At 41.9% G+C, this 20,164-nt stretch overlaps 1 protein-coding gene across 6 annotated transcripts in view; it reads right to left on the bottom strand.

The window, feature by feature from the left end:
- LOC121273032 overlaps positions 1-19,745 on the bottom strand; it is a 29,610-nt gene extending 9,865 nt beyond the window's left edge. For 2 of the 6 annotated variants that reach the window (XM_041179983.1, XM_041180017.1), the window contains exons 1-7: positions 19,157-19,745; positions 11,390-11,483; positions 6,702-6,795; positions 5,842-6,204; positions 5,192-5,551; positions 3,736-4,017; positions 820-905 (exon numbers count right to left, since the gene is read on the bottom strand). In XM_041179983.1, coding sequence (XP_041035917.1) covers positions 820-905; positions 3,736-4,017; positions 5,192-5,551; positions 5,842-6,204; positions 6,702-6,750 — 1,140 coding nt within the window. In that variant the 5' untranslated portion in view covers positions 6,751-6,795; positions 11,390-11,483; positions 19,157-19,745. Of the gene's footprint in view, positions 1-819; positions 906-3,735; positions 4,018-5,191; positions 5,552-5,841; positions 6,205-6,701; positions 6,796-9,953; positions 10,071-10,222; positions 10,244-11,389; positions 11,484-17,676; positions 17,726-17,916; positions 17,941-19,081 lie in introns of those variants that run through there. The other 4 variants (XM_041179993.1, XM_041179997.1, XM_041180005.1 and 1 more) reach the window with 4 other exon arrangements.
- Positions 19,746-20,164: the final 419 nt, after the last annotated feature.

The following is a 20,164-nucleotide window of genomic DNA, read 5'->3' as shown; positions in this document are numbered from 1 at the left end:
CTGACGTTTGTCCAAATGCAAGAACTGTGTAAGCATGTCTAATGATGGCCTGTATGAAATTGTGGTTTTACAACTAAAGAAACACTGAAAATTAACTTTTAATTAGTTTTTACTAAAACTGACCTGATTTTAACTGCCAAAACCCTGATGCTTGAAAAAGCTGAACAAAGCCCTTACTGACTATTTCGATATATTTATTATGTAATGATAATCATTACTCTCACTAATGATAATATTCCACTAACATTAGTAATATTATACTAGTAATTCTATTCCGTAGCAGTACTTATTCCACTAGGTGATATTTGCTTAATAATTTCACTGATCTTTATAAATTGAAGTAATTGTTATGTGACATTTTTTATCTTTCAAAAGACTGAAAATATAATGGGGATCCTCCATAATCGGTGAACAACCTTATGTAAACAGTCTATGGTTGTGCTTAACTATTCTCATCAGAAAGCATTCCACAGATTTGTTCATAAGGAATATGATTCGCGTAAAACAACTCTGTCACATTATTTCAGCCAACCTACTTTAATTTTAAAAGATATTGTCAGAATTCCATAGTGTGACCTAAATCTCTGTGTACTTCGGAATTCAGTACCAGACCACTGCTGGAAGGAAAGAAAACATCCCTAATATAATAACCTCTTCATGTTTTATTTTGATCAGCCAATAATTGTTATTATCATTCCTTTAATTGATTTACAAAAAAAAGTGTATATACAAATAGTGCTACACAACGAAGTAGCAGAACACTGGATAGCATCTTAGCACTTTTCTGTAGTTTATACTAAATTGAAAAGTGGCACTTACTGCTTTGTTGATTGAGAAGTACAGAATGGTTGGCACCAGAACTGCCACCACCAAAGCAGGCAGGATCATCAAATGGCTTCTTTTATCTAAAATAGATGCATAATATTTTAATGAAACAGGAGGCCATCCAGCTCATCATGCTCATCCCAGCTCTCAGAGAGTACTACCTACTTATCCCATTCCACTGTTCTTTCCCCATTCTCTTATAAATTTTTTTCCAACATTCATCCACTAGCCTTTTAAAAGCCATTCTGGATTCTGCTTCTACAAGAGTTTCCAATTAGCAGCCATGACGTGGTGCGGCGGACATGGGTGCAATCCCAGAAGAGGTACAACAACCTACTTTACTCAAGAAGGTGAGTGCCATGTTGGCATGGGCCAGTGTGCAGAATTGTTGAGGTGTGGCTGTCCCTCTGTGGACCTTAGGGGTGCTAGAGTCTGAGCGTCAATTGTCAATGACGCCAGAGCTGAGCAAGGGGTGAGCCCTGTCTGCTTGTACTGAGTGCCTTGCGGCTCAAGGGCTACGACTCGGATGTATCCTGTGTTCCTCAGCTGGGGTTGGCCAAGCTGCAATGGCGCTGCAGGTAGAGAGTGGACTAATCAATACTCCTCTGTCCTTTCAGGAGAAGATGAGCCATAAACAATCAGAGACGTCACATGCAGGCAGAGGCTGCCCAACCCGCTGCTACTCACCAGGCTTGAGCAGGACACCCTTGAGCTGGAGAGCCATCGTGCTCCACGTTCAAACAGACATGGAGATGCTGGGGTGTCAGACGAACGTAAGAGTGCATTGCACAGAGGTGAGAGTTTCAGAATGTGCAACCATTCTAGTGCAGTCTTTTCATTGATGGGAGCCTCAAACCTGGAGTCCCCATTGATCACTGGAAGATGATGGCACCATGATGCAGATCTCCATTGTCTTACCAGGGTGCCTGGTATGCACAGTGACAGTGTGATGACTTAAAATAATGACATGTCCTTGTTCTATCTTGGATTCACCAGCAGGCACTCGCTCTGTGGACCCCGAAGGGCCACTGGCATTTGCACCTGCTCACATCCGCCCTCTCTGAACCAGGCACCAGCGCAGATGCCAGCACCTTGGTGGGCATTAGATTGGCAGCTAGTATCTCGGTGTGCATTGATGACAGCACTTCACACTTATTTGAGGAGCAGACAGAGACAGAGAGTGCCCATGGTGCTGGCAATCAGAGGACAGCTGGGGACCGGGATGATGCTGGGTTGAAGGCAGATGATGAGCCTCTGGAGTCGTCCATTAGGCAGCAGATGCTGGATGCCCAGTGGGATGTGTGCGAGGATATGGCGGAGATCCATGAGGGTCCATGTGCCATGGTCTCCGTTGTGGAGGAGTACATGCGGACCATGAGTATTGCATTGATCCTCATGGCCGAGCACATTGCCTCTTCCATTGAGATAGTGGCAACTGTCATTGAGAGGCAGCTCCAGGGACAGAATGAGGGGTTCTTGAGGTTGCGCTTAAACCTGCAAGCCCTCACACAAGCTGGGCCACTGAAAAATCTCAACACCTGGGAGTGTCTCAGGATATAAGCATCGTAGGAGCTGCCTGGGTACCTTGCACAGACTTGTAGAATCAGCATCCTGTGATCACACACTATCTGCACGTTCATGGAGTGGAATCTCTTCCTGTTGACGAAGGCACCCAGCTCACCCGGTGACACCTTGATGTGTACAGTCGATGGCACCCTGGACATGAGGGAACCTAGCAATCGCTGCAAAGCCTCTGGCTCACTCAGCCTGGCTGGCCTCACCCGTACGGTAAATAAAGGTCAGTACACGTCTGAACAGAGCTTCTGTCACCAGCTTGTTGCAACTGTGGGCAGCTGAATGGGAGACTCCACACAGATCCCCCACTGAGCCCTGGAAAGAGCCGGAGGCATAGAAGTTGAGGGCCACTGTGACCTTCAGAGCCACTGGCATGAGGTGTCCACCCACACAGTTGGAGCTGATCTCACCCCAGTCATCTAACAAATGGAGGTCATGGTCTCCATTGGGAGGCGGAGCCTCCTTCGGCACTGCACCTCAGACATATTGAGGTAGCTGCATCGCCACCTGTAAACCCTGGCAGCAGGAGTGTCATCTTCTGCGGCCTCTCCCATCTTGGACTTCCTGCTGGCCCAGCGCCCCCTGTGCCTGTGCCTCTCCTCCCACAGGCCCCTCCCCTGGAAGCTGCATTGGGACACCTGGCCTCCTCTCCCTCCTGCCCTTCCTCAGAGGAGATGCCACCAGCAGAGATCACAATCCCCATTACCTGGGTAACAGAAGGTCGTCTGATACCTGGAAGGGTCCACATTGTCAAAATCCTCTGGGGGGGTGCCTTGGAGACACCAATGAGTCCTGAAATGAAGCCTAACAATGAAGCCCCAACAGAGATGAAGCTGCCAAGTACCAATAAACAATCAGCAGCGAACCCTCTCAAAAACTCCTCGCTACTCACACTGGCGATGCTGCTGACCCCTTTTTTATCTCTCCCTTGGATGAGGTTTTGCAAAATGTCAGCTGTCCGTCCACCTGTCTGTTTTGCCCACTCGATGAGTGTGAAATCACACAGGCAATTTACCTTAATTGCCTTTTTAATGGTCTTAACTGACCTTGTAACTGATGGCTGGTATGGCTCTGACTACTGTGCGCGCCCGCAGACCGAAATATTGCTCAAGTGCATGATGATGTCGGGACGCTTGCCCGACATCATCACTCGCTATTTACACTCGAGCAGGTTGGACACGTACCCGACTGCTCAGTGAAAATTTCTGCCCATAGATGTAGAGGAATGTATGTGTCAGAACAGCATCACTGCACATTCTCAGCTGAATTCCTGTGAAGGAAAACTGTAAATAAAGTGTTTCTGTTATAGTTCATATAATTTTTCCAATTTCTCACCCTTGGGATTGGCCCAGTCTTTTGGGCTGACAGGAAATTGGTTGCTGGTTGCATTGCTGACTGGGTTTTTTGCAATGCATCTGTACACATATTGGTCCTCTTCAGTAATACAGTCAATTATAAGCAGCCTCTCATCATAGGTCTCATTGAGAACTCCAGACAAGGACACTTTTTCCCAGTGAATCGTGGCATTTGTTCCGTTGGAAACAGAGCAGTTCAAAATGATATTTGGTGAACTCACACAGTTACGAAGAATCGCTATCACAGGCTCGGAAACTGGTTCTGAAATACACAAATAATGATTAATCTACACGACATAGACATGGCACCTTAAAGTAATTCATTTTAGATGATTCCCTGTGAGATATTTCTGAGTGGTACAATAAACCAGAACACAAACGCAAGGCTTTCCATTTTGTTTTGTATTTTAAACAGACTAATGTTAAAATCTGAAGTTCCGATATATTAGAAGTCCTGATATTAACTCATGCTTTGCTTTATTGCTTCACAAATGTATCTAGTTTATGGATTACGTAAGAGGCAATGGATTTTTTGGGTGGTATAATGTAAGAATTGTCATATGCACCAGGAATTCTGCTGCCAAGCATGAAAACAAAAACAATCCAAATTAGCTTTCCAACTTGCTTTAATTATTCATGTTCTGATGGTATCTAGTGTATTGTCAACATCAATAAGTCAGCTAGTGAGCAATACAAGTGGTATGAAGTTCAACAATTGGGTTCAATGAATTTCTGAATTGTTTTGTGTAGACGGTTTCGCAGAACCCAATTTGTCCAAAAACAGTGACAGAAAATGTTGCCACCATTATCGAGACTGTGTTTTGATTCGGGGGTAGTTGAAATGCTAAAGAAATATTTCCCATGAGGAACTTGCTTTGCTCTTAGCCACTAAGGATATAATGCCACCCTCAGTAACACTTCCTTTTAAACAAGGGCCTGAATTTTTCGGCTGACAGGGTCTTGCTTCCTGTCATTCGAAAAGTTCCCCATCGACTCCGAGTACTCCCCAGCCATTTCATGCTTGAATGAGTATTAAGTGGCTGCAGGTGGGACTTCCACCCCTCATGCTCAGAAGGAAGTCCTCCCTTAGAGAACTGCTGGCCAATCTTCAGGTTTGTTTGGTGGCTTTGTCAACGTGAGCTGGAATCTTACAGAATTTGCCTGTGGAGGAACCTGGGTTCAGAGGGATGTTAATGATCAAATTAGTTCTTTTAAGTGTGTTGCAAATGATATGTTGATGTAAATGTACATACTGCATTTCTGATATTATGTGAAGGTTTTGACCTTCTTTACTTCAAACGAAAACTATCTATAATAATCAAAAACAATTTACATCATGACCCCTTTCAGGCCTCAATGAAAAATTTGATTTTATAATGTTATGTTGTTAAGTACAATCCTCAGAGTTAGCAGAGGTTCCAGTATTAAACACTTACCAAATACTTTCATCCTGAAAGTACTTTCATCACGGTTTTTCAGTTCTGTCCCGTAGTAGTCAATGTGTATTTCATATTCTCCTGTGTCATTAACATGTACATCATTCAGTACCACAAAATCTCTGTAGATTGCAACTCTGTGTTGATACAATGGGTGGACAATGTGCAGCTTCTTCCGATTATTCGATTTCCATGTTGAAATCTTAAAGGTTCGTGGAAATTTCAAACTGAATGTTACATCATATTTATCTGTGCTTTGGTACTGTATAGGGAACAGGACCTGTTCTCCTGTAGTAACATTAGTAATGGTATGAAGTTTGAGGCGTAATGCTTCTTCACACACTACAAACAAATCGAATACTGGAAAACACAAACATAAATTGCACACATTAGTTTTTAGTTGTTAGTCATGCTGAGTGATGTTGAAGGGAAAGGTAGGTAAAGGGTTTTCTTTTTGTGCTTCAGTTTGATGGGAGAGTAGAATGGCTTGATCTTCTGCGGCAAAGTCAGCAATGTGTCTACAAAGTCAAGGGGTGCTTGGTGAGAGCTGGAAAGGTTCATTTGTTAATGAAAGTTGAATTTCTTCCTGTGCTGGTAAGCTATGTGATTTGAGCAGTTTCAGCTCCAACAATAACTTTGTGGACACTTACCAAATACTTGCAACTTGAAAGTGTTCTCATTATGTTTTCTCAGTTCTGTCCCATTGTATTCAATCTGTATTTCATATTGTCCAGTGTCATGAACCTGGGCATCATACAGCACCACATAATCTTTCTGGATTCCAACTCTGTCTTGATACAGTGGGTGCACAATGTACAGCTTCTCTGGATTATTCAACTTCCATACTAAAATCTCAAAGGTTTGTGGAAGTCTTGATCTAAATGTTACATTACACTGATCTTCTCTGCCTTGGTGCTGTATAGGGAACAAGATTTGTTCTCCTACAAGGGAGTTAGTGATGGTATCAGGTCTGGCAAGTAATGTTCCTCCACACGTTACACACAAATAAAGTACTGAAAAACACAAGCAACAATTGTGCACGTCAATTTTTTGTTGCTGGTCTAAGAACAATAAAATGTATCAACTTGAGATGGGTGAGGGTGGCGGGTTGAGTTTGAGTTTTTTACGTTTGAGTTTGCTTCAAGACAAAATACTGCGAAATGGGAGATTATAATAGGCCCAATCCTTTGTGGCAGACTCAGTAATCTGTCAATTTAAACCAAGGGATTCACTGAATAGAGGAGAATGAATTTCTCCCTGTGCTGGTAAGCTATATGATGTGGTCAATTTCAGCTCCAACAGTAATTCAACAGGCCCTTTTAAGTGAGGAAGGTTTCCGACCCTTTGTCTTTCCATTCAGCATTTGTGAGGCTCAGGTAAGTGGTTATGTTGCTATGGACAGAGAGGTTCACTCTTTAGGAAGATAGTGTTACATCTATATGTGTAAATTACTCAATAATATGTTTTCCTGTAAACACAACGATAGGTTTTCAAAATTAACATGTATTACCTGAAGCAAGTTTGAAGACATGAACATTTGATGAATATGGGAATATCATTGTATATACTGCGCCAAATCCCCCTTTTCCTATTCTTCATGAAGGCTGGTTGTTCCAAAAAAAAAACAAGAGGAAAATAATTTTCTTACAGAAGGTAATATGCTCACCAGACTACTGCCAGCATTGGATACCTAAATATGAACAAAAAGAGACCTGAAATTACATAGCATCTTCCATAACTTCTCAACACACTTTCTCTTCATGTAGTGTCCTAAGTGACTGAGGTTTGTTAACATGACTCTCCATGTATTCTATGCTATGGTATCACAATGGGGAAAGTAAAAGAGGTAGATCCAAAAACTGCTTCAGTTGGTACAGTAACTAAAACTGCACTGTTGGCATTAAGTACCACAGTCCAGCCATCTGAACTAACTGACCCTACCCAATGCACTTTTCAGCTAATGGATCACTTCTGAAATTTAGTCACTGTTGTAATGTAGAAATGTAACCAATTTGAAATAGGGAGCAATGTGATAATTACCAGATAAACTGCATTACTAAAAGCAGATTAAGGTATAAATATTGGCCAGGAAAATATTTGGAAATGTAATGTGAGTAGAATGGTAGTGTATGAGATTGTGCCGACTCACCAAGAAGAATGTGGCTGAAGTGTACTAACTGATCCACAAAACACTGGTGATATAGTAAGCCATTAATCATGTAGTACCAATTGCAGTGAAGCTCAGCATTGATTTTTGTCATTTCTGTTACAAGATCTTTCTTTGTGAGTATAAAATAATGGCTATCTAGCATATTTTGAAACACCTTCCCTTATGATTCCTAACATAGGACAAAGTTTACAGTGTAGCATGTCTAAAGAAAAGTAATTCCAGAAATATATCAGTGATCCAAAAGAACCCAAGGTTGGTTCTAGTTGAAGAAGCAATAGGAAGCTTATTTCACTTTATTAAAGTCTATATGTATTTCTTCTCATAAATGATGGTACTTCTACCTTGACAGTTGCAACCTCCATCTAAGTTCCTTAACTTTGGTAAATGGAATGTGCACCATTAAGGAAACAGCCTGTGTACTTCATGTCAGGAAAACGAGAAACTGTCCCTGTAACAGATTCTTTAGCAGCTTGGTTTGGAGACAGTCTCAAAGCACAGGTTTATTTCCTCTAAATTCCTGCTCTTCCCAATCCTGGATATCTGTGAGTAACATTACTGCAGATCAATTAGTTAACATTCACTCCCTCCAACACGGATGCACAGTAGCAGCAATGTGTACCATCTACAAGATGCACTACAGAAACTTAACAAGCCTTCTTAGACAACACCTTCCAAACCAATGACCACTACCTTCTAGAAGGACAAGGCCAGCAGTCAGATGGGAACACCACCACCTGGAAGTTCCCCTCCAAGCCACTCATCAACCTGACTTGGAAATATATTGCCGTTGCTTCACTGTCGCTGGGTCAAAATCCTGGCACTCCTTCCCGAGCAGTTCAAGGCAGCAGCTCAGCACCACCTTCTCAAAGGCAATTAGGGAGGGGCAATGAATGCTGGCCTAGCCAGCGAATGCCTACATCCCATCAATGAATTTTTTAAAAAACTGGTACATCGTATTTAGAGTGCAGAAGCAGGTCATTTGGTCCAACTAGTCCCTGCTGGTATTTGTGCTCCACATGACCTTCCTCCCATGCTGATTCACATAGCCTTATCAGCATAAACTTCTCTTCCTTTCTTCCTTATGTGTTATCTAGTTTTCCTTTAAATGAATGAGTGCTATTCACCGCACACCGCTATTCATCTTATATTTATGGCCCCTAGTTTTGGTGTCTCTCCCAAGAAGTATAGTCTTGGTCTCTGTACCTAAGGAAGGATGTACTTACAATAGTAGAGGGCGCAACAAAGGTTCATGAGATTGGTTCCTGGGATCAGGGGATTGTCCTTTGAGAAGAGATTGAGTAGATTTGGTTTATGTTCTGAGAGTTTAGAAGAATAAGAGGTGAGCTTATTTGAAGTGCGAAAAATTCTTAGTTTCTTTCCTTTAGCCCTGGACTCCCCAGCCAGGGGAAACAGCCTCTGAGAGGGCTTAGGGGGTCATTGTGTTAAATAAGGGAATTGCCATTTGGTACTGACAGGGGCAATTTCTCTGTCAGAGGATTATGAATCTTTGGAATTCTCTGTCCCAGAGGGCTGTAGATCCGCAGTCATTGGTATATTCAAGACTGAGATTGAGAAATTTTTGGGGACTAAATCAAGAGATTAGGAGATAAGGCAGTAAAGTGGAGCTGAAATAGAAAATCAGCATAGACTTTATTGAATGGCAGAGCAATCTCGAGAGACAGCATGGCCTACTCGCTGCTCTTATTTCTTGTGTTGTTATTTATTTATGATCTATATCTACTGGTGAATTTGAGGTTGGAATGATCAAATCCATTGAGTAGTTTAGAATTTTTAATGAAGATCAGTGGAGCCAGTTAGCGCCCAAAGGGGAAATGAATCAATCTGTATTTAATAGTTAACTATAAAATAATAGTTTAGTTATGTATCTATCTAAGAAAGGTATTGTTCATTTAATTGGCTCAATAAAGTCTGAATCAAGATTTGGTGCCTGTATTGTGACATTGAATCTATTTAAAACCATTGGAAAGATCCTGTGAAGGCACAGCGTAGATTGAATAACTGAGGAAAAGGTTTTTTTTCTTTAAAAAGTGTTCCATTCATCATAGAACTATTGAATGATTACTGCACAGGAGGCCAACTGGCCATTGTGTCTATGCTGGCTCTCTGCTGTTCCCGCTCCCCTTAGCCTAGCAATGCCCTTTTGAAAGCCTTGACCACACTCTCAGACAGAGTACTCAAGAGCCTAACCACTCTCTGCGTGAACAGTTTCTCTATCTTTTTAAAAAATATATTTGTTCATGGGGTGTGGGTGTTCCTGGCCAGACCAGCAATTATTGCCCATCGCTAAATGATCTTGAGAAAGTGGTGGTGTGCTGCCTTGAACTGCTGTTCAGAAGGAAGTGCCAGGACTTTGAGCCAATGGCAGTGATGGAGCAGTGATATAGTTCCAAATCAGGATAGTAAGTGACTTGGAGGGGAACTTCCAGGTGGTGGGGTTCCCACCTGCTCTGTCTAGATACACATGATTTTGAACAGCTCTGCCAAATTCCTCTTAACACTCATCAGCGCCAACAAAGTAAGTCTTGCTGAGAGATGGAATGATCTCTCTAGCAAGAATTTCACGTGTCTCACCATTTAATGGTACTGAACTGATGGCAGCATTCTTTCCTGGGCATTCTCAGCTTGGAGTTGGAGTGATGTCACAGCCAATCACATTAAAAGATTTTCCCAAACAAGAAACAAAAAAGACTAAACAAAAATCACAATTTTTACATCGAGCAAATTAAAGATTGGGACATGCACATGGGGCAAAGGTGGAAGCTAAAATATTCTGAGTTTATTTTTAATTAATTAATTTTTTTCACTGTCACTTCTATTGTTCGTCAAATTTTGTTAATTACATCACCGTCAAATATCCAGTTACTCCCGATTGAACAAGGTGTTACTTCTTATGAGGTTTCGAATGGTGATTTGGGAGTGAGAAAGTTGAAATTTTCAGCAGGTCCACATCACAGCCTGTGTCAGAACAATGAGTGACAAACTGCAGCTTCAGGATTTCCACAGTAACTTGTGCACGCCTGATATCCTGATGTTGCTGTCAATTTCTGTGGGGTAACATGGCAAACACTGACTGTTCACCATCATCATCAGCAAAATCCAGTTCATTGTCTGCAACTCAACTTGACATAAATATTATGAAGATTTTTTTCAGTTGTCCAAGTGGCTACAAGTTAGAGAGAGACACCCGAGCCATTTTCAAATATAATTGAACATATTTATGTGTACAATTGGCAAAGACAGTAAAAAGATGTTAACAAAAAATGAAAGAGTGAAACGCTGGAGAGCAAGTAAGTGATTAATTGTTTGGAGAGCTTTGAGGTAAGGTGCACAGACCTGCAGCAGTTTGGGGCAGAAAAGCAGAGCAGAATGAGCACAAATATCAGTGGCTGAGGTAAAACTCAACCACAAGGGAAGGTGCTAATTGGTGAGTTTTTTTCTTTTATATAAGTCTTTTTAATAAACCTTTTGTGGGGACATGGATGTGAGATGATTAGGCGATAGAAAACAGAAAGTAATGGTGAGGGGTTGATTTTTGGGCTGGAGGAAGGTACATAGTGGAGTTCCCCGGTGTTGGTACTAGGACCACTGTTTTTCTTGATATATATTGATGTCCTAGACTTTGGTGTTCAGGGCATAATTTAAAATTTGCAGATGACAAAAACCTTGGATATATCGTAAATTGAGAGGAAAATTGTAGTAACCTTAGCTTTAGGGAATGTGGTAACTGTAGCTTTAAGACTTATTGTACTCTTAGTGTCACGTGAATGAATCAGCCCTAAGCGTGGGGAACCTTAAGGAGGGAGTTTTGTGTCGAGATGTTGTTCTTGATGGAAGCATGTAACTGCTGCTGAAGCCCTGTAAATAAAGTTCACTGTTTCTTATGAGAAACCTGTCTGGAAAATCAAGCACATAACAGCTGGCAACAAGGATAAATTGTTTCTGCACAGTCTCTCGCCCAGTGAATTTGAGTATCTTGTTTTAAACAGAAAAAGGAAAAATATATTCACCAGGTATGCCACGTTTTGGCAGGATGGACTCCTCTGACTCATCCAGAGGATTCAAGTCAATATATGGAATGCCTTGGTTTCTTTTTCCAAGCAACTGAAATAATAGTGGAGGAAAAAAGGTAAACAATTCTCCTCAGCATCTGTGGGAATAAAATTTCTTATTTAAACCATGGTTTGACAACCCCGAATGCTCCCAATTTGAAGACCTTCAGCAATTGGTAGACCTCGTAAAAGGTCATTTTCAGTCAAAACTCCCTTTAATCATGTAGAGGTTCAAACTTAGTTTGAGAGTAAGAGCCCCAGAGGAGACGATAGCAGTACATGTAGTGAAGTTGAAACAGCTAACTGTATTTTATGACTTCTGGGAGACTCTAAATGATATGTTAAGGGACCGTTTGGTCTGCGGTGTGCATGATGATGCCATTGAATGACGGTTTTAGCTGATTTTAAAAGAGCATTGGAAATAGAGCTTGCGATGGAAAGCGCCAAGTGGGATTTGTAGGCCTTAGCGTGTACAAAATGGCACCATTTTCCAGTTGAAGCAGGAACAGACCGCCAAGTGTGGCGCGAAAACCAGGGGGTCAGCCACGAAGCAGGAGACAATCCCTGCTACCCGAAAACTTTAAAAATATACAGGGGAAAGTTTAACAGCAAATTTGAAAATGAATTGTTACCGATGTGGAGTAACCATATCTCTGAAACATGCTGCTTTAAAGAGGTGGTGTGTCATTATTATCATAAAAGAGGGCACATACTGAAGCAATGTAAAGCAAGATTGAGACAGACTCCCAGGCAGTGAACTAAACAGATTGAAGTACATAATGTGGAAGAAGCAGAAACCACTAATTCCAATGTTTATTCTCTATTTAATATGAAAGTAGGGAAAACGGAGCCAATCACTGTTACTCTGCATGTCAATGGAAAATCTTTGGTTATGAAAGTGGATACCAGTGCATCAGCCATTGTATTGGGGGAGCACATATTTAAATATGTAAACAAGGGTACTCAACAATTGAATATGGAGCAGACTTCAGCTGAATTGAAAACATATACTGGTGAAGCCATACAAGTGAAAGCTATTACCAGTGTACCTGTTTATTACAAGCACCAGACAGCACAGCTCTCCATGATTATAGTGGAAGGTGAAGGACCAAGTCTTTTAGATTGGAGTTGGTTGAGGGAAATTAACCTTGACTGGCCAGTGAGATTTCAAAAGGAAGCTGGAAGAGTTCCTGAGTTGGAAAAGGAACAAGGCAAGGTACTTCAGAATGAGCCTGGAGAGTGAAAGGAACTTAACAGGGTGTCAAATGAGTGTGGAACCATTCAGCAAGCTGAGAAAATGAAGACTCTCTTGAACAGCAGAAAAAACTCAAGGAGACTCTACTGAATTACAGAATTCAAGATGAAGCAAGTGAGCTTTGCAAAGAAAAGAAAACCTGTTAAAAGATCTTCATGCACTACAATGGTCCTTCAGGTCAAAATTTTCCAGAGGTATAAACTATGAAGAGAAATAGAATGAATTTAACATCACTCTGAACAAACTGAGGAACCAGTTGGCAGAGAAGGCACAGCAATGTTCAAGGTTCCAGGAGGAAGCCAATAGATACAAGAAGGAAACAGAAGACCTGAAGAATCAGCAGAGTGAAATGAAAGAGGCATCAGAAAGAAAAGTTGTGGAACTTTCCAAAATGCAAGTGGGTGATTAAGCCATGGGTAGCTCAACCCCTGAACTGAACCAAGTTGAGATTTCATGTGAGAGAAATCTAGCTGACTGTGAAGTCAAAATGAAGGACGAGACTAAACTCTGTGGTGGATAGAAGAAGACAAGATAGAAGATGGTTCAGAAAAGATAATGAACGACCCCCCACATTACTACAGGTTCAACACATTCAGAATTGCTTATGAAGTGCGGCCTTCACACAAGATCAAGCCTGGTACTTCCGAATTTGGAGGAGAAGGTAGAGAACAGACAAGGGAATCAAAAAGCGACTCATGCATAGTCGAGTGAGAATGTACTGTTGGTGAAACAGTATTTGTACAAAACTTTGGTGAGGTGGATCGAGTTGGTTACCTGGTGTAATAGTTTCTGTGACTGGACCGTTGTCATACCACATAGAAGTGAAGGGCTGGATCACCCAAAAACACATGGATCATTTAAGGGAGATAGCCCCAATAAACCGATGTTCCAACTGTAACCATTATAGAACCTGTGATCCCCGTTGTGAATGATCAAGGATAGACATATCAGATGTCTCTGTTGGAGTGGATAACACTGAACTGCCTGTGTCTAAGGAGGTACCTGATGTTGCTGCGGTTCCAGGAAATGATTCTGTAAGAGATTCGAAAGTCATGGAACTACAACATTCCACCCGGATCAGGAAACCACCTGAGAGACTGAACTTATAATTTCATAACCCGTGTATATATTTGTAATGTCATGAATGTAGCTGTTCTTGTAAATACAAATTGTAAAAAAAAATTAAAAGTGGAAGAATATAATAACTGTAGCTTTAAGACTTATTGTACTGTGTAGTATCATGTGACAGTGTGAATGAATCAGCCTTAAGCGCAGGGAACCTTAAGGGGGGAAGTTTATGCATAGTTATAGTTCTTGATCGAAGCCTGAAACTGCTGCTGAAGCCCTGTAAATAAAGTTCACTGTTTCTTATGAGAAGCCTGTCTGGAAAATCAAGTCCATGACAAAAATAATGCTAGGCTTCAAAAAGACAGGCAGACTGGTGAATGGGTGCTTGAAGTTTATGGTAGAAAAGTGTGAAGTGATACATTTTGGGAGGAAGACTGAGTAAAAGCAATATAAAGTAAAGGATACAATTCTAAAGGGTTTGCAAGTACAGAGGAATACAGGTGCACAAATTGTTGAAAGTATCAGGACCGATCAAGAATGTGATTAAAAAGGCACTCAGGATCCTGGGCTTCATATACAGAAGTATAGAGTACAAATGCAAAGAAGTTATGATGAACCTTTATTAAAGTCTAATTCAGCCTCAACCAAAGTAGTGTGTCGAATTCTGTGCACTGCACCTGAGGCAGGATGTGAAGGCTTTAGAGAGGGTACAGAAAAGATTTACGAGATTGATTCCAGGCACCAGGGACTTCAGTTACATTGGCATAACTGGGTTTCATCCCTTAGAGAAGAAAAAGTTAAGAGGAATCCCCTGTTATCAACATACATGGGGGGTTACCATTGACCAGAAACTGAACTGGACTAGCCATACAAATACTGTGGCTACAAGAGCAGGTCAGAGACTGGGAATTCTGCAAAGAGTAACTCACCACCTGACTACAAAAACCTGTCAGCCATCTACAGGGCACAAATCAGGACTGTGATGGAATACCATCCACTTGGCTGGATGAGTGCAGCTCCAACAACACTGAAGAAGCTCCACACCACCCAGGACAAAGCAGCCCACTTGATTGGCACCACACCCACCACCTTCAACATTCATTACCTCCACCACTGATGTACAGTGATAGCAGTGCATACCACCTGCAAGATACTCTGCAGAAACTCACCAAGGCCCCATCGACAACACCTTTCAAACCCACAACTTCTACCATGTAGAAGGAGTAGGTCAGCAGATGCCTGGGACAACAAGCACCTGGAAGTTCCCCTCCAAGCCACTCACCATCCTGACTTGGAAATATATTGCTGTTCCTTCACTATTGCCGAGTCAAAAACCTGGAACTCTCTCCATAACAGTATTGTGTCCACATAGACTGCAGCGGTTTAAGAAGGTAGCTCACCACTACCTTCTCAAAGGCAATTAGGGATGGGCAATTAAAATGCTGGAACAAAAACAAAAATACATGGAAAAACTCAGCAGGTCTGACAGCATCTGCAGAGGGGAACACAGTTGACGTTTCGAGTCCAAATGACTCTTTATCACAACTAAGGAAATAGAGAAATTAGGTGAAATATAAGCTGGTAGAGGGGGCTGGGACAGGTGGAGCTGGATAAGGGGCCAGTGATGATGGAGGCAAAGAGATTGCCAAAGATGTCATAGCCAAAAGAACAAAGGGGTGTTGACAGTGGTGATACTATCTAAGGAATGTGCTAATGGGGACATTAAGGGTAGCAAGCAGGACAGTCTAGTGGCAGATGGCCTAGTGGGGGTGGGGTGGGGGGAAGGGATCGAAATGGGCTAAAAGTTGGAGATAAAACAATAGATCGAGATAAATTTAAAAATAGGTGGGAAAAGAAATTTTTTTTTATTATAAATTTTTGAAAAAAGGGGGGTCAGAAAGGGGGTGGGGAAGGAGGAGAGAGTTCATGATCTGAAATTATTGAACTGACTATTAAGTCCGGAAGGCTGTAAAGTGCCTAGTCGGAAGGTGAGGTGCTGTTCCTCCAGTTTGCGTTGAGCTTCGCTGGAACATTGCAGCAGACCAAGGACGGACATGAAATAAAAATGCTGGCCTAGCCAGTGATGCCCACATCCCATGAAAAAAATTTTACAAAAGCAGCGGATGTACTGCCATGGAGTGCACAGCTGGTGACCTGCTGGAAGACAGCAGGTGAGGCAAGTTTCTCTCTGGAGGTCATACCCAGCACACCGGCTCTGTAGGCCATGAGGCATCTTGTTGAAGCTCTCTGAGGATCATTGGACGAAGGGCCTGTGTTTCTCCAGACAGGTTATCACAGATCTCTGCAACCTCCTGCTCCAAAACATGCTGCATTTTGAGATTCTGCATTCATATGAAAGGCTCCATTCCTCTTACATCTTCTGCCTTAGTCTCCTTCTAGGCTGCTGCAGTTTTGCAATGTACAGGTGCATCCAGCAGAGCACCAAGACCCACTCTGTTTGTTGCCATCACATTCTGAGATGGGTGACACAACGTGAACTCAAGTTAAATGAAGGGTTTCAACCTGATTCCTACAGGCACACACTTCCCACCCTGAAGCATGAACAGAAAAGATGTCACACCTGTTCCTTCCATGGCCGCCTCCTGTCCTTCTGTAGACACTCAACCCTTCTGTGCCCACCACTGACCTGAAATTTCCACGATTGCACAGCTGGACAAGAGAGAGGGTCAGGAGAGCAGGTCTTCAGCACAAACAAGAGAAATCTTGATGGCGTGGTATGTATTTTGTATACTAACTGCATTGAATGTGAAGTCAGTTTGGCATTTGCTTCTTGCATAACACATGTATTGCTTTCACAAGCTATACAGCAGTTGTCCAACAAAAACAAAAATATGTGGGGAAAAACTCAGCAGGTCTGACAGCATCTGCAGAGAGGGATACAGTTGATGTTTCGAGTCCGTATGACCCTTCATCAGAACTAAGACATATTGGGAATGGAATGCAGTTTGTCCAAACTGTTTCTAGTTGCCATGGGGGTTCTGGTTGTTCCTGCATCTATTTCAGCAGTCAAATTGTGCCTTTTGTCATAATGACATGTTCTTTCACCGTGCTAGACTCAGGGACAAGATGTTGTACATTTGACATTTCTTCAGTGCACAAGTTTGTCAAGCTAAACTCAGTAGATGTCCTGTGTGTACAACAGGCATTTTAATTCTAACAGTGTTTTTCAGTCAATTGTGCAATTATGAAATAATGTGTAATGTACAAGTGAGCAAAATGGTTATGCTGAATAATATAAAATGAAGTTTGAACCTTCTTTTGCCAGGGACACTTTTGTTCAATGAAGAAAACATTAGAATTGAGAAGTTTCATCTAACAGTGTGGGTTACACCTATTTTTTCTCTTTGGCTTTTCCCCCCTTGATACATGGGGTCATCACAATGCTAATTGACCACCCTCCATATCATAATTTTTGGATTTGGTAGGTAATTTTACAGCCGGATGCTCTTCCTGACACTAACCGTCCCCATTTATCCAGGGCGTTGGCGGGGGTTGGGGGGGGGGGGGGCAGCAGCAGCACCAATACACACTGGCCTGCCTGCATCAGTCGATGGGTTAATGTGGTTTACACCAGATTTTCAATTTTATTAGACTTAAATAGGCAATTTGTAACTTAAATTCTGCATTTTATAGTCAATAAAACATTCAGTTATGAAATACAGTTTTGATTACATTATATACTTTTAATCGAACGGGGGGAAGAATAGGTGACTTCTTTACAACTCTACAAGTTAAGGGACCACTTGTTGAAGGACACACGAAATCTTGGGATAGCCATTCAGACGCTCAATGGAGAACAACCACATGGTATAGAAAGATCTAGAACCTCATTAAAAGCCCTTGGGCTGTATGCACCAGAGAATGTTTGGCATGAAATATAAACGTATATTATAAACATTACCTGAAAATTTTAAGTGTGATGAGGCATGTACTGTACTGAAAGAAATTGAACTGCATTGTACTTTAATGTCAAATTTGAACTATTATTTAATGAAGTTTTGAAAAATTTTATGAATAAATCACATTTGAGAGAGAGAAGAACGTTTCCTGTGGACTCGAAGTTTACAACCAGCAACTGCTTTATGGCTATAAAAACAAAAAAACTGCGGATGCTGGAAATCCAAAACAAAAACAGAATTACCTGGAAAAACTCAGCAGGTCTGGCAGCATCGGCGGAGAAGAAAAGAGTTGACGTTTCGAGTCCTCATGACACTTCGACAGAACTTGAGTTCGAGTCCAAGAAAGAGTTGCTTTATGGCGCCAGGAAACAAAGTACTTTAAGGCGGGAGTTGTGGTTAACTTTCGAAAAAAATGCGAGACTTGGCACAGGGTTCAAACTCACTGGAAAAGACACAAGTGGAATTTGTTGAAGTATCTTAAAATGAATTGCCTTTTTAAATGTTGATGGTACACCCAATATTCATGTTTTTTTGAAATCTCTAATGTTTGTTTCCTTCTATCTGGCATTAACTGTAGTGTTGCTGGATTACTGATATCAATGAAACGAAACTTCTTCACATTAATTTCAAAAATTCCATTCATGATTTAAAGCTGTAGGCACTGAATGCCGTCTTTACAAACGAGGAGTGAATTTTGAAAACTTTTAGCTTGCTAGGTTTACGCTGATGCCCGTGTGTGAAATTTCGATCTTGACTTTCATTCATTAAAATTGTACCCTCTAGAGCCCCGAAGAGAAAACGCAGCCGAACCCAGACCAGCATGAGACACAGCCTGATTCATTTCCTTACATGCTAAGCAACTGGCATGATCCATCTCAGAGAAAATTCTGAACTGCTCAACACAACCTCCGAAATACTCCAACATCGATAGATTTCATTGTCTGCTAAATTAAAAAGCAACCGCGAAACCTAAGAATTAATAAATTCCAGCATATTTATGTTTAAAGGTGGATTGATTTCTCCCTTCAACAGCCACGAATAAAACATTGTCAATGTTTATGAGCTAAGCTGCGAATATAATTTTGAATGTAGTTTTTTTAAACTCCTCGTGTATGAGCTATCAAGTCAAATGTAGAAAAAAATCATTATTGTCCATGCCTACAGAATATTAACATTAAAGCAAACGTTTATAACGTCCCCCCCCCCCCCAACCACCTCCATTTCCTCCTCTAAGTAAAGTGAGAAACTTCAATGTGAAAACTCATCTGAACCTTTGCCAGAAATTCTGCCCTTCCAGTAGTTGTTCTCTGTCAGCTCCTTTGGGGAAAGTTTGATCAGTCAGTTAATGGCACTGTCTCAGTGACAGACTGAATTCAGTCCCATTCATTATCGTCTGTTCAAACTCACCAACTCGCGTATGTGGGCATCCAAATTTCCGATTTCTCCTGTCCAGGAGCTGCTTCCCAAACTCCACACACTCACCTACTTTCCCATTTCTAGCCGATTCAAAAACATTTTCTCCGCTTCGCCATCCTCTGAATTTCGCGCCAAAGACAACCAGACGCTCCAATAGTATCAGCCCACATCGGAAGCATTGTGGATTACAGAATTGTTGATTTCTGGGGCATCAGTTTAATACCTGATTTGACACTGGGTTCAATTTGACAAACGGGAGGAATTTTAAAATGATTTGTCTTTTTACATGTTCAAGGTTGAATCTTCCCAAACTTCCGGCCGTTTCAAGTTTCTAACATGAATGAGTAGCTTTCCATTCACTAGAATTTTATTGTGTGACTCAGTGTTCAATTTCAAACGCACGCTGCCGCTCTTCCGTACTGTCCAACTGCTGCGCCTGATTCCGCTCACAATTTACCATAATCTAGTGTATTCTCAATGTTAGAAAGCTCAAAATGGCTGGTATTTCTTTTCAAATTGTCCTGTTTCTAAATAGCAGCTCACAGGGATGTTTATAGGTTCTGAACTTGTAACTTCACAACATTAACAGCATTTAACTCAGTTGTGCAGTCAGAATATGAAGGTCTGGAGAGAGATGCAGTGCTTTCTGTCGAGATTCATCCGGAGCAGCAGAGCGACACAGGACTCTGTGCTCTACAGGCTGTTGGGACCTGCCCCAAACGCTGCCGTACTTATGCACAGGCAGCCAAAACCAACAGGGGGAAGCAGAAGAAATGCTACCTGTCACTCCAATCGCCAAGGCCCCCAGGGAGAACAAGGGACAAAGGACACAGAGAGAGAGAGATAAGGTGGAGGAAAAGATTGAGGCAGCAGGCAGCCAATCAACAGCACTGCCCCCTGAACCTCCCACTCCTCAGGAGAGTGAATCAATGGAGGAGGAGGAAGCAGCAGTGGAAAAGCAGCAGGGGGAGTGGCAGCTGGTGAAGGGAGCCAAAAGGAAGAAGGCGCTAAGAAGGGACCAAGCCACTTCCCAGACAAGTGGCAAGAGGGTCTCCCATCCGACACAGATGACAA

Source organism: Carcharodon carcharias, chromosome 2 (assembly GCF_017639515.1).
Source record: "Carcharodon carcharias isolate sCarCar2 chromosome 2, sCarCar2.pri, whole genome shotgun sequence".
Lineage (NCBI taxonomy): Eukaryota > Metazoa > Chordata > Chondrichthyes > Lamniformes > Lamnidae > Carcharodon > Carcharodon carcharias.
The sequence above is the reverse complement of the archived record's forward strand: the minus strand, read 5'-3'. Positions and strand labels throughout refer to the sequence as shown.